The 10,954-nt window shown below is 38.1% G+C and overlaps 1 protein-coding gene across 3 annotated transcripts; it reads left to right on the plus strand.

The window, feature by feature from the left end:
- Positions 1–395: 395 nt before the first annotated feature.
- Positions 396–5,085, plus strand: LOC102198985 (programmed cell death 1 ligand 1-like). 3 transcript variants are annotated; one of them, XM_005755117.1, is made up of 4 exons: positions 396–722; positions 810–916; positions 3,942–4,280; positions 4,521–5,085. In XM_005755117.1, exons 2-4 carry the CDS (start codon positions 844–846, stop codon positions 4,634–4,636), a joined length of 528 nt encoding a protein of 175 aa, XP_005755174.1. In that variant the 5' UTR covers positions 396–722; positions 810–843; the 3' UTR covers positions 4,637–5,085. The 3 variants fall into 3 exon arrangements, with proteins under 3 accessions (XP_005755174.1, XP_005755176.1, XP_005755175.1); XM_005755119.1 differs by having other exon boundaries at positions 831–916; XM_005755118.1 differs by having other exon boundaries at positions 396–699.
- The last annotated feature ends 5,869 nt before the right edge of the window (positions 5,086–10,954 follow it).

Raw genomic sequence — 10,954 nt, forward strand, 5'->3', positions numbered from 1 at the left:
TGATTTTCTGCCACCAATGCACTAAGAAAAAATTGTCATGGAAAAACTGGAATAATAATTTCTTTTCATTTTACGTAGGAGTGCAATATAGTTTCAGGCTTATTAAGCTTTGCTAGTTGTAGTAATCTGATGTTATAACTAAGCTTTGCTAGTTGTAGTAATCTGATGTTATAACTATTGCAGCATTTAAGTTCACAAGTGTATGTGTGACTTGCTAAACAGTGAATTACTTTATTTCTGTACGCTATTTGGTGAACTCTTTTCATAAAGAGAGAGATGTTGTGTCCTGTAATGATCGTACCATATTGCACCACTAGAGGGTGCTGTCGTGAAATAAGAGTAAAGCGGAGTTGGTAAAGTTTTAGAGTTAGAGTATAGTTAGATGGATAACTTGTTGTGTCTCCCTGTTACCTGTACGATGTAAAGTCTGTGCTGAATTCATTAGAGAGCACGGTTCCTTTATGCGGACTGGTTTATTACCGGCCGCTACTACAGAAGTGATTATTTTGGCCATAACTTGAACATAACTGAATGGAACTGTTATTTCTATTCTCGGATATTTATTCAAAGATGTTCTTCTCGTAAAGTAAAGCAGCTTTTAATTCTACCCTGCTTGATTCCCAGGCTCGTCCTCGTAGCTTATAAATGTAACACTGATCTCAGATCTGTGCTCGTCATCAGCGTATATTTAAAGCCCAGGTAACCGAAACGGATCCATTGTGGTCAGTGTGTTTTTTGCTCTATTTCAAAACTTACAATTAATTTAGTTGTGACAAGGGGACAATATATTTTTTGTTATCCACATAAAGTTCCGGTGTCCCGTCCCGCAGACCTACATCTGAAATGTCCGCTGCAACGTCTGTATCGCTCGTCAGGAATGTGCTGTCAGTCTGCCTCCTCGTTTCAATCCGTGCAGGTGAGATTTGTCTTTAACTTCAAACCAAAAAGCCTTTCTTCTCTGTTGTAGGTGCAGAGCGGAACGGCTGAGGTAGTTTTTTTGGCCACTCAACTCGGTTATGTTTGTTACGCTGGAAACGTGTTTGTGTGTAGTTTCTTCTTTTGACACTGAGACACAAGGAGTTAATTAGCCGAATAAATGTGCCGCTAAAATTTACGATTAATTTTTTTGTCCGATTTTTTGTCTTGATTTTATTAAGTCTTGCAGTTTAGCAAGTGCGTCACAAATTGTTGCGCTTCCGCGTTGTGACGTTTTAACTTCCCTTTGAACCTCCTATTTAACAATACCAGCAGACTAGGGGATTTAAAGATTTAAACTAGCTAATATCGAGTGATTTAAATTATATCAGCTAACTTTTTTGATGCTATTTACAGAACAAATAAAAATAAACAGATACTTTGTAAGTAACAGCAACGTTTATCACAACCGTTTGAACTTTTAGTATATTTCTGTTAAAGTGTTTTAAATCTGCATCACTGTGTCATGAAATTCATTCTGCATCTTCTTTCTGCTGCAGTCGTATTAGCCTATTAATGACAAGCTGAAGCAGCAACGCCTCTGTGCGGGCTCACTGTAACAGCACTGGTGGTGATAACAACATCTTAGAGTTGTTATCACCAGAATGCACAGAGAACAACTATCAGTTAGTTGCCGTATGTCTGGATTTATTTCACTTAAATCAACACTGACTGCTAAACACTGAAAGGGAAAACAAAATTGGGCTTAAAGTTTAATTAATGACAGAAACTCAAGAACTAATCAGTGATGAGAAAGTCAAGAGAGCAAACAGGGTAAGTATGGCGAGATGAGGGAGAGTGTGGAAAAGGGTAAACAGAATATCAATCTTTACACATGGTTGCCAGCCACGGAGCTCATGTGCATCATTGTTTTAGTTTGTTAAAAATTTTTATTCCTCTTTTCAAATTTGGCTTAGGTTGTTTTTTTTTATAGTACTATATAAATATAAGTACAGCTCCAGACCCAAGTAACAGCAAGTCAAAATGAAAAAAAACAAAACATTACCTTTCTGTGTTCAGCAGTAATCTGTATTCAATTTAAAATCTGATATGGAGTTTATGTGACAGTAAACATTTGGGTGGACAGAGTCTGAGAGAGGACAGAGAGGGAGGGAGAGAGCAAAAAGAAACAGATAAGAGTGGATATGTAGTCAAATTCTCCAAAATTGTAAAGCTGTAGCTTTACAACATGCATAAAATAATTATTATAAGATTATATTTTCGTCATATTCTAGTTTCTAGTTGAGTGAGGAGTATGGAGAGAGAGAGGTTGTACAAGAACAGGAAGAATGAGGGAGCAGGTGGTGAAGTTAGCTGGAAAAACAAGTCATTTTTCACAAAGTAGTTTTTCATGTCTTTCATGAATGCTTTGTGTGCTTTCCAGTAACACACTGAAGAAAATGTAAGTGAACATCCTAAACAGAGCATGCTAACATGAATAGCAGCATTTAACAGGATTCATATCTCTCTAAACATGGACAGGATGGCGGCCACTACATCGATGTCACTACAAATCTGTTTTCCACTCGTGAAATTGGGGTTCATGATGCTCTGTGCTCAGTCTCTATAATAAAGGGAGGGTTTGTATGAATTCAAAAACTTAATAGAAGGTAATTCTATTGCAAGTTTGCTTTGCGTACAGGTCTGTGTAGTAGAAGGATGATTTTAATAGTGCTAATAATGCTACTTCAAGAGATTGATTTGGTGGACTGCCTCTATGTGATCAAGAGACTGAATGTTGTACATGTTTCTCATCGTATCTCCTTTGCTACAAATAGTTCTTTAACTTCTTTAAAGGCTGGACATGTGTGTGCATGACATAATGACAGGGAACCGAGCCCCCCTAAATGTTTGAAACTAGAATCACCCCTGGTAAAAATGGCTGCTGTGACTGAGTATTAGAGCCACATGAAAAAAAAATGTTTTGAAAAAAAGTTGAAACGTGAAGATTAAAGTTGTTGTTTCATGTCAAACTGCCACAGTAGCTATACCCTCTACAAAATGCCTTGTGTATAAGACTTTGTAAAAACAGATATCCTCTTTATTCTACCAAACTGCATCAGTTGTTACTAAAACTGATTCTGAAGTAGGAGTTCATTAACTTATCCACACAAGGCACATTATGGGAGACTAAATTCATGTTTTGGACTTTATTTCCCCCCAAAATATTTTTTTTCTTAATGTGGTGCGAATACTCCTTTGTACTTTGCTTTATTGTAGAGCTCTTATTAATTAGTAATTGTTATTAGTAGTGAGACCCACCTTGTTTGTAGAGTGTCTGCTTGAATGTGTGCTGATCCCAGTGCCTTCAAAGGCACGATGTGATTATTTTCAGTGACATATTTTTACTTGAAGTTTTCCCGGCCTTAATTACAGCTGGAATATTAGTGGAAGACATGTATGAATGTGGAAGTTACAATGGCATGCTAGCCTCTGAAATATTTGTAGTTTGTAAGGTATTTAATATCTATGTTGCCTTGTTCTTCTGGTTACTTGCAGATAATAGCTGCTCTGCGGAGCTACTATGTGTTTGCTTCCAACATGAAGCTGCGGTTTAAAGTGTTATTACTGAAGTTTGAAATCACACACAAAACATCCCGTTTTCTCAGCTCAGAAATGTTTAGTGTTTTATTTTAAGCTCCCAGTGAGCTTTCGCTCCATTTTCCATCTATTAATTATTTGCTCATTAAGTAAACTGGATCCTTCTCATAAATATTTTTTACATTTTGTATAAATGAAATTGCTATAGGGAGGATTTGGATGCAATTTGAAAATATAAAACTTTTATTAAAATATTTAGGAAATTTGGAGCAGGAAGTAAAAGGAAGTAAAATGGAGGTAAATGCAAAACCAATTAAAAAACATGCATTTCAGTGGTATCTCTCTGATCCTCAAGTTGATTGGCCGTTGTACAATAAGCAAAAACTGACTTCATCCTCTCTGCTCTGTGTTGTTTCCTCTTTCAGACCAGAAAATCATCACAGCTGAGAGTGGACAGGCTGTCACTCTACCATGTCGAGCTCCAAACAACAACAACATCATAGTTGTAGAGTGGAGCAGAGCTGACCTGAAGTCAGATGATGTCTTTTTGTACCGCGATGAGCAGTTTGATCCAGACAACCAGCATCCATCTTTTAAGAACCGGGTGGATCTGCAGGACAGACAGATGAAGGATGGAGACGTGTCTTTGATTCTGAAGGATGTGACGATTAATGACACTGGAACATACGAGTGTCGTGTCATTGTGGGAGAAACATACTCATGGAAACCCATCAGTATCGTCACACTGAAAGTTGTTCCTCCAGGTGAGTGAGTAGAGTTGAGTGTGTGTGTGTGATCAGAGGTGAAGCTGCTTCCTGGTTGTTGATGTTTGTTTCTAAAGATGTTGTTGATGAGACTTTGTAGAAAGCAGCTGGTCTGAGTGATGTGATCAGAGTGCAGTAGATAATGTCTGACAGCAGTTTGAAGAGGAAATGGATTCTGTTCTGTTCTTCACTCATCACCTACCTGACAGCTGACACCTCACACCTGTTTCTCACCTGCAGGAGGACCTGTTGGACTGATCGTCGGTCTGATTGTTCCTGCTGTGCTTCTTGTTGCTGCTGTTGTTGGTTTTCTGATCTACAGAAAACATAAACGACAGAACCGAGATTTTAACTAGCATCCTGATGAACATCAGCAAGTTTGAAATGTCTCAGAGCTTCTTTCATGTTGATGCTGGGTAAGAGAAGCCTACATTAGGCAGAAAGGCAGGAGTAAAGCACACTGAAGAAACTTAAACACTAGAGTCAAAGTAGAAAACCAGAAGAGTTGCTTCAGAGATTTCACAGCTAAATAAAAGCTAATGTCCCAAAAGTACAAAGGAATTAAAATTGTAAAATCAATTATTAAAAGTTGCAGGTTAAAAATAAATCACATTGTCCTACATCTGTGGGAGAGTCCTAAGAAATTAAACCCAAAGTCATCCAGGAAGGATCACTTTTTTTTTACATTTTTAATCAGCAGGCTGAGAAGTTGACAGAAGAGACTGAATAATGTTGCAAAAGTGTTAAAGCCTTCACCTTTACTGTTTTTAACATCTATTGTTATGTATTTACTTCTAACACTGAGCATAATTGGTTTCTGATGTATTGGACAATTATTATTAATAGTAGTTCAGTTTTGATGATGTGAGGTTTCAAACACACACAGGTCTTCATCATTTGATTGTTGTTCTGAGGCAGCTAAATTAGTTTGTGGAGAGAAAATGTCAGACTTGTGTTTGTGGTTAGTCGCTCATATTATTCTTTACATTTCTGTGAGACAGGCATGAGCTCATATTTTCAAACAATAATTAAGATATCTTAAAATGAATACAAATACATTTCAGTGTTTTCCCAAACAACATATTCTGTTTCCAATTGAACTTGTTTGAAGCAAAATTTTATTTCCACTAATGTCAGGAATTTACTTTTTTATGGTTTGTTTCTCATCAGTTTTCAGAGTTCCGTGCCCAGGTTTGTTACAGGTTCAGCCACTGTTTTTAAAGTCAGACTTGTTCTGTCAGGTTTGAACCACAAACTGATCCTCATGTGCAGATCAGCTGTTACATAATTACAGACACTAACTGATCAATAATCAGTCCGATGGTGCTCATTTGGCAACTATAACTGAATGAATGTTCTGACAGTGTCATGAAAGCAAAGATGAAATGATTTCTGTAACAGTCAGATGTTTCCTCTGATCTGTGAACATTTATTGAACTTTTCATCCCATGAACACTTGTGTTGTTTGTGTTCTGGTTGTTACTGCAGTGGAAATATTTCAAGAGCTGATACATTTTTTACATAAAATAGTACTTTATAGTTGTTTTGAGTCTATTCATGTGTTTTCTGTGGCTGTAAATGTTCTTGTTTTTCATATCACTTTAATCTTGCTGTCGACATAATTGATGCAGAGTTTATCTCAGCTGGAGTCAGTCCAAATAGATCAAACATCCAAGAATATCCCTCAAATAATCCTGAGGTTATTTAGTTGCATCACTCCCATCAGAAGGTCAGTAAGTGTTTTAAAATGACATATTTGATTTCCAGAACAGCTGTGGTTTTATGGAGGCTGCAGCTAAATGCTTGAGGGCCCTTGAGGGCATCCACACAATTATACTTGTTGGAAAGCCAGTCGACTGTGCGTGAAAGCTCCCTTGTGGCAAGAGACGGCAGTTGCGCTGTTGGGCACAACATAAGCCCAGAACACAGGGGTTAAGCTAACACATAGCAAGAGGCACCTTTCAAACCGACTTGACAGTGGATTTCTAGGTAGACTGCCCTGGAAAGTACAGTCCTGAGCTTTTTATGTCATTTAGGGAATGGGCTTGTGTAATAATAATTCTTTATTTAAAGGGACAGTGCAGTTTAACATAGTCCAAGTGTAAAACATAAAACTGATGTACTGCACAAAGTTTATAGCTGTCACTAATTTCCAGCCATTGTCCTCTGTTGGACTTACATTCACAATACACAAAGTTAAAATGTACATTTTCATGAAACCAAAATACAACATGAATACAACTGCAATTAATAAACAATCTAAAAAAAAAGTTGAATTAAAATGACTACAGCTCCGATTTACCTTTAACCAACCATTTACCTTCAATGTAAAGGAACTAATATCTGTAATAGATGTGATTTCGGCTGAAAGTGTGTTCCACAGATGGCAGGCCTATATGGAAAATACTGATTGTCCAAATTTAGGTCTGCAATATGATATTTTGTATTTGCCGTTTACCATTCTCCCAGTATTGCGATTACTATGTTGTCTTTGGATGTATCTATTAAGACACTCTGTACAAATGCAAAGTTTATTAATATGTTCATTATGTGGCTGGTTCATTTTGCCAAGGCTTTGGTACCCACTTCTGAGCTGTGGGATAAAACAGGTTTGGTCTTCTGTAGTGTATCATTATAGAGTGTATTTACACTATATATCAGGCACTGTTTGGTGTGTAGTGTATGGAACTTGTGCGCAGAGATGATCATATAGGAAATTTCATTTGTATTTTTGGTTATACTGGGAAACAGTTAATGAAAGTAAAAATTGAGCATCCTGTGTGTGCTGATTAACACGCCACAGTGAACACCACTGCTATCAGGGATATCAATTTGGCCAGTTAAGAAGTAAAAACTTTTGTGTCCATTTCAGCTGCTGTGTTGCAAATCGAAGCAACAACAGGCGAACAGAAGAGGTAACAACAATACAACCCACTGAAAGGGAATAGTTCGGCATCCACAGACCATTGCTCTCTCTTCATCCCTGACTGATTTTTCTCTAGTTTAGCTTTTTGTGAGTATCCTCCATCTTCCTCCAGAGGGTGCTAAACATCTGAAAGCCACGAGTATCACTATTTCAGACCTTTTTCCAAAAACTGTTCCTCACCAGCTCCATAAGGGGCAATTCTAAAATAATCCAAGAGGTGGGTCTTTGTGCTGGATCACAAGACGTAAACCAGCCTAATGGATAATATGATGAAGACACTGACATTAAATGTGTTTTTATAACCCTATTCTCTGCGTTAAGCTGGCAATCAATGGCTCCAAAATATCATATTGTTTTTATATAATCTTTTCACGAAAGACATACTTAGAAAATGAGCTTCAGGAGCTTTGAATGAGTCCCAGAAGGAGAAACAATACATAAAATAATGCTTTGCAAAAACAAAAATAAAAACAATGGTGGTCTACTGACAGGTTTACTCTCCTCTATGCCTTGCACCTACAATGAAGCACAGTTATAAAATACTTGTAATTATTTTCTGAAGTCTAAAGTTAAGTTGTTGAAAATTTGTTTATGCTGTTGTTGTTATTGTTGTTGTCTGAACAGCAGACAAACAAGACAATTTTGACTTCATAAGAAGCTGGTATTAGATGTATTTACTTCTTTTGCTGCTGGCGGTTTCTGTTTGACACAGGAAATAAAGACATGAAAACTCTTGACACACACTCAGCACTGAAGCGTCTCTGTGCAGTTTACATTCATGTAATGTTGCCGCTGTTGTGGTTTGATACTTATTCTTTGTTTTCTGCAGTAAAATAAGGTGAGTTTTGGTTAGCCACAACCAAAGCGGAAGAAGTCAAATTTTCCATCTGCGCCTTGGTGAAACCCACAAACCACACGAGGAAAACAAAAGTTTAATAATTTGACTGAAACCAGATCACTACGATGGGAGGAAAAGCCAACAAGCTTAAATTGCATTTATACAATAGTAAAGTTACTGAGAACACGAAACATATTAATAGTTAAAATGTTAAATGTTCAATAACTAAATAAGTAATAAAATGACATAAAACATATACAAATATTTTCAATACATGGATCAGAAATCAGAATACTTTATTGATCCCTGGGGGAAATTATTTGCCCTCCGGATTGATGTGCTGCAGGGGCCAGTTAGAGACCAGCAGCTGGACGTCAGTGGTTGGACTAGTGGACTACTTCTGGGACGACTTCTTTCTCAGTTTTAAAGTCTGAACACAAACACACACAGTTCAAACAACAGGAAACATGATTACAGGCTTTGTCATTCAGTCAAGACCTCCAATCTCAACCTATTTGTGTCACACATTTCAGATTTTACTGGGAACCACCTCAGACCGAAGTTAGAGAGCTTCTATACCGCCCACACTTTAGCTGCTTCTTGAAATTCACAAGAGTCAAATCTGGAACCCACAGAGCTGAATAATTTGCATCAACTAGACTCAGTGACATTAAAAGTCAAAGCTTTTGCTGCTCCCAGCTTCTCACAGAATATTTGTCAGACAGGCCGAGCAGTGACACGTGTGAACAGGAACCATGAAATATTCATTCTGTTCACTACTGGGTGGAGCTTTATCAACCAGAATTATTTGCTTTCCAGTTTTTTTCATCTTCTTGCCTTACAGCTGAGATAAGCTCCCACAGGACTAAACAGGTGCTAAGAAAATGGATGGAGTCACAGCCTTATGTGACTGTTAGGGCTTGCTACTAGTCGTTGCTTGTACTCCTGTTGATGGTGCAGCAGCAGCCCTGACAGCCAGTTAATCTGGTCAGCTAATTTGACCCATAGTGCTACATTTATTTTTGGTTACTTCGTCTCTCTTAGCTTTTCAGCTCTAACTTTCCTTCACTTCTTCCACACTAAAATCTGTCTTCTGCATGAGCAGCAAAGGTAAGGGAGGGCCCGAAGATGTTCAGTGATGTGATTGGGCAATACAGTGTCAGTAATGAAAATTTACAAACAGACTGCTGTCAGTGCATGTAGAGATGATGTGCAATAGGCTTTCAATTGACCCATCGATCCAAAAGTGCATCTGCCCACCAGGAAAATGCCTGGGATGCCAGATTACCAGTCCAGCCCTGTTTCCATCTCTTTGCTGTGTTCACAGGGTAAGAGAGCAGTGAGGCAGCAGAAAGTAACAGTAAGCAGTGGTGCACACATGAAACATAATTTTGCTGAAATGATGACAAGACATTTAATATCCTGAGTTTGAGTCATGATGTGGTTAGCATAGCTTAGCATGAAGACCAGAAATATGTCTCAATCCAAAGTTAAGATAAACAGCAGCTGTACCTCCTTTCCTCTTTGCTGTGACGTCTATTTGTCCATAAATTATGTTGTTAGTTCTCACTGCTGAGTAGACTACAGCTATGTCAGTCTCTGTGGAAGAAAAATAGCTCAGGTAACACAGCTGTGGCAAAACCTTTTTTTTTTTTTGCACATTTGATTATGCAGAGATTAGGTTTTAGTTTCTGCAACTTGCAGCAGGTTTTCACAGTTTTTCTCCCATTTCTTTACACCTCTGCTGAGAAACAAGAATTGATTGCATAAAATTGGTAGGTGTTTGTCTGAAGTCAAAGGTGCACAACCACAGAGATGGCCCCCTTTTCAGTGCAGTCTGACACACTTCACCACAGAGCACCAAGCAAACGTTTTCTCACAACATGAACATGACATTAGCCAAACCAGAACTCACTATGGTGAAAAGTCTTCAGCTTCAGACTAGAATCAACAGGAAGTAGCTGCTGTGGTTTGACATGCAGAACTTGTTTCATTGCATTAAAGGATATTTGTTATCTGCATTCTTCCTTCATTTCTTTAGACACCTCATATCAACAACATATTCCCCCTGTTAACTTATGTTTGAGCGAAACTGTGCATTTTGAACGCTCAGTTGTGGCCAAAAGTAACTACACACCTGAAATCTCATTCATTTAAGTTTTGTTGGTTGTTACCAATTGTTACCAATCAAATGTGCCACAAAACCAGAAATGTCCCATACTTCAACTAAATAGTGCGATTCCTCATTTTATTTGTTTTAGGTGGGCTTGGTGTCGACACGATGTCTGTGGGGAAGGGTTTTGTGGTTGATGAGAGGAAACCTATTAACTTGTTTGGCAGTAAGTTAGCTGCAAAAATATGCAATCAAGCATTTGCAATAACTGGCAAAGAGTCCTTTACAGCACTGTGGAGGAATTTTGGCCCACACATCTTTACACAATTGTTGTAATTCAGCCACACTGGAGAATTTTCAAGCATGAACCACCTTTTTAAATTCATGCCACAGCATCTAAATTGGATTTAGTCAGGACTTTGACTATGCCACTCCAAAATCTTCATTTTGTTTTTCTTAAGCCATTTAGAGGTGGACTTGCAGGTGTGCTTTGGATCATTCTCCTGCTGCAGAACCAAAAGTTCAAAACAGCTTGAGGTAATGAACATATGACCAGGCATTCTCCTTCAAGGTGTTTGGGTAGACAGCAGAATTCATGTTTCCATTTACCACAGCAATTATTCCAGGTCCTGAGACAGCAAAACAGCCCCAGACCATCACACTACCGCCACCATATTTTATTGGAGATTATGTATCGGAATTTCAGAAGTGGGCCCATGCTTCCAAACACACTCCTTCCGGTTCTCATAGGTTACCCCAGTTCTGCAAGCTTATATATAATATTATAAATAATATAA

The sequence above is a fragment of the Pundamilia nyererei genome, unplaced genomic scaffold (assembly GCF_000239375.1).
Source record: "Pundamilia nyererei isolate P.nyererei 1_Seehausen unplaced genomic scaffold, PunNye1.0 scaffold00988, whole genome shotgun sequence".
NCBI classification, from domain to species: Eukaryota; Metazoa; Chordata; class Actinopteri; order Cichliformes; family Cichlidae; genus Pundamilia; species Pundamilia nyererei.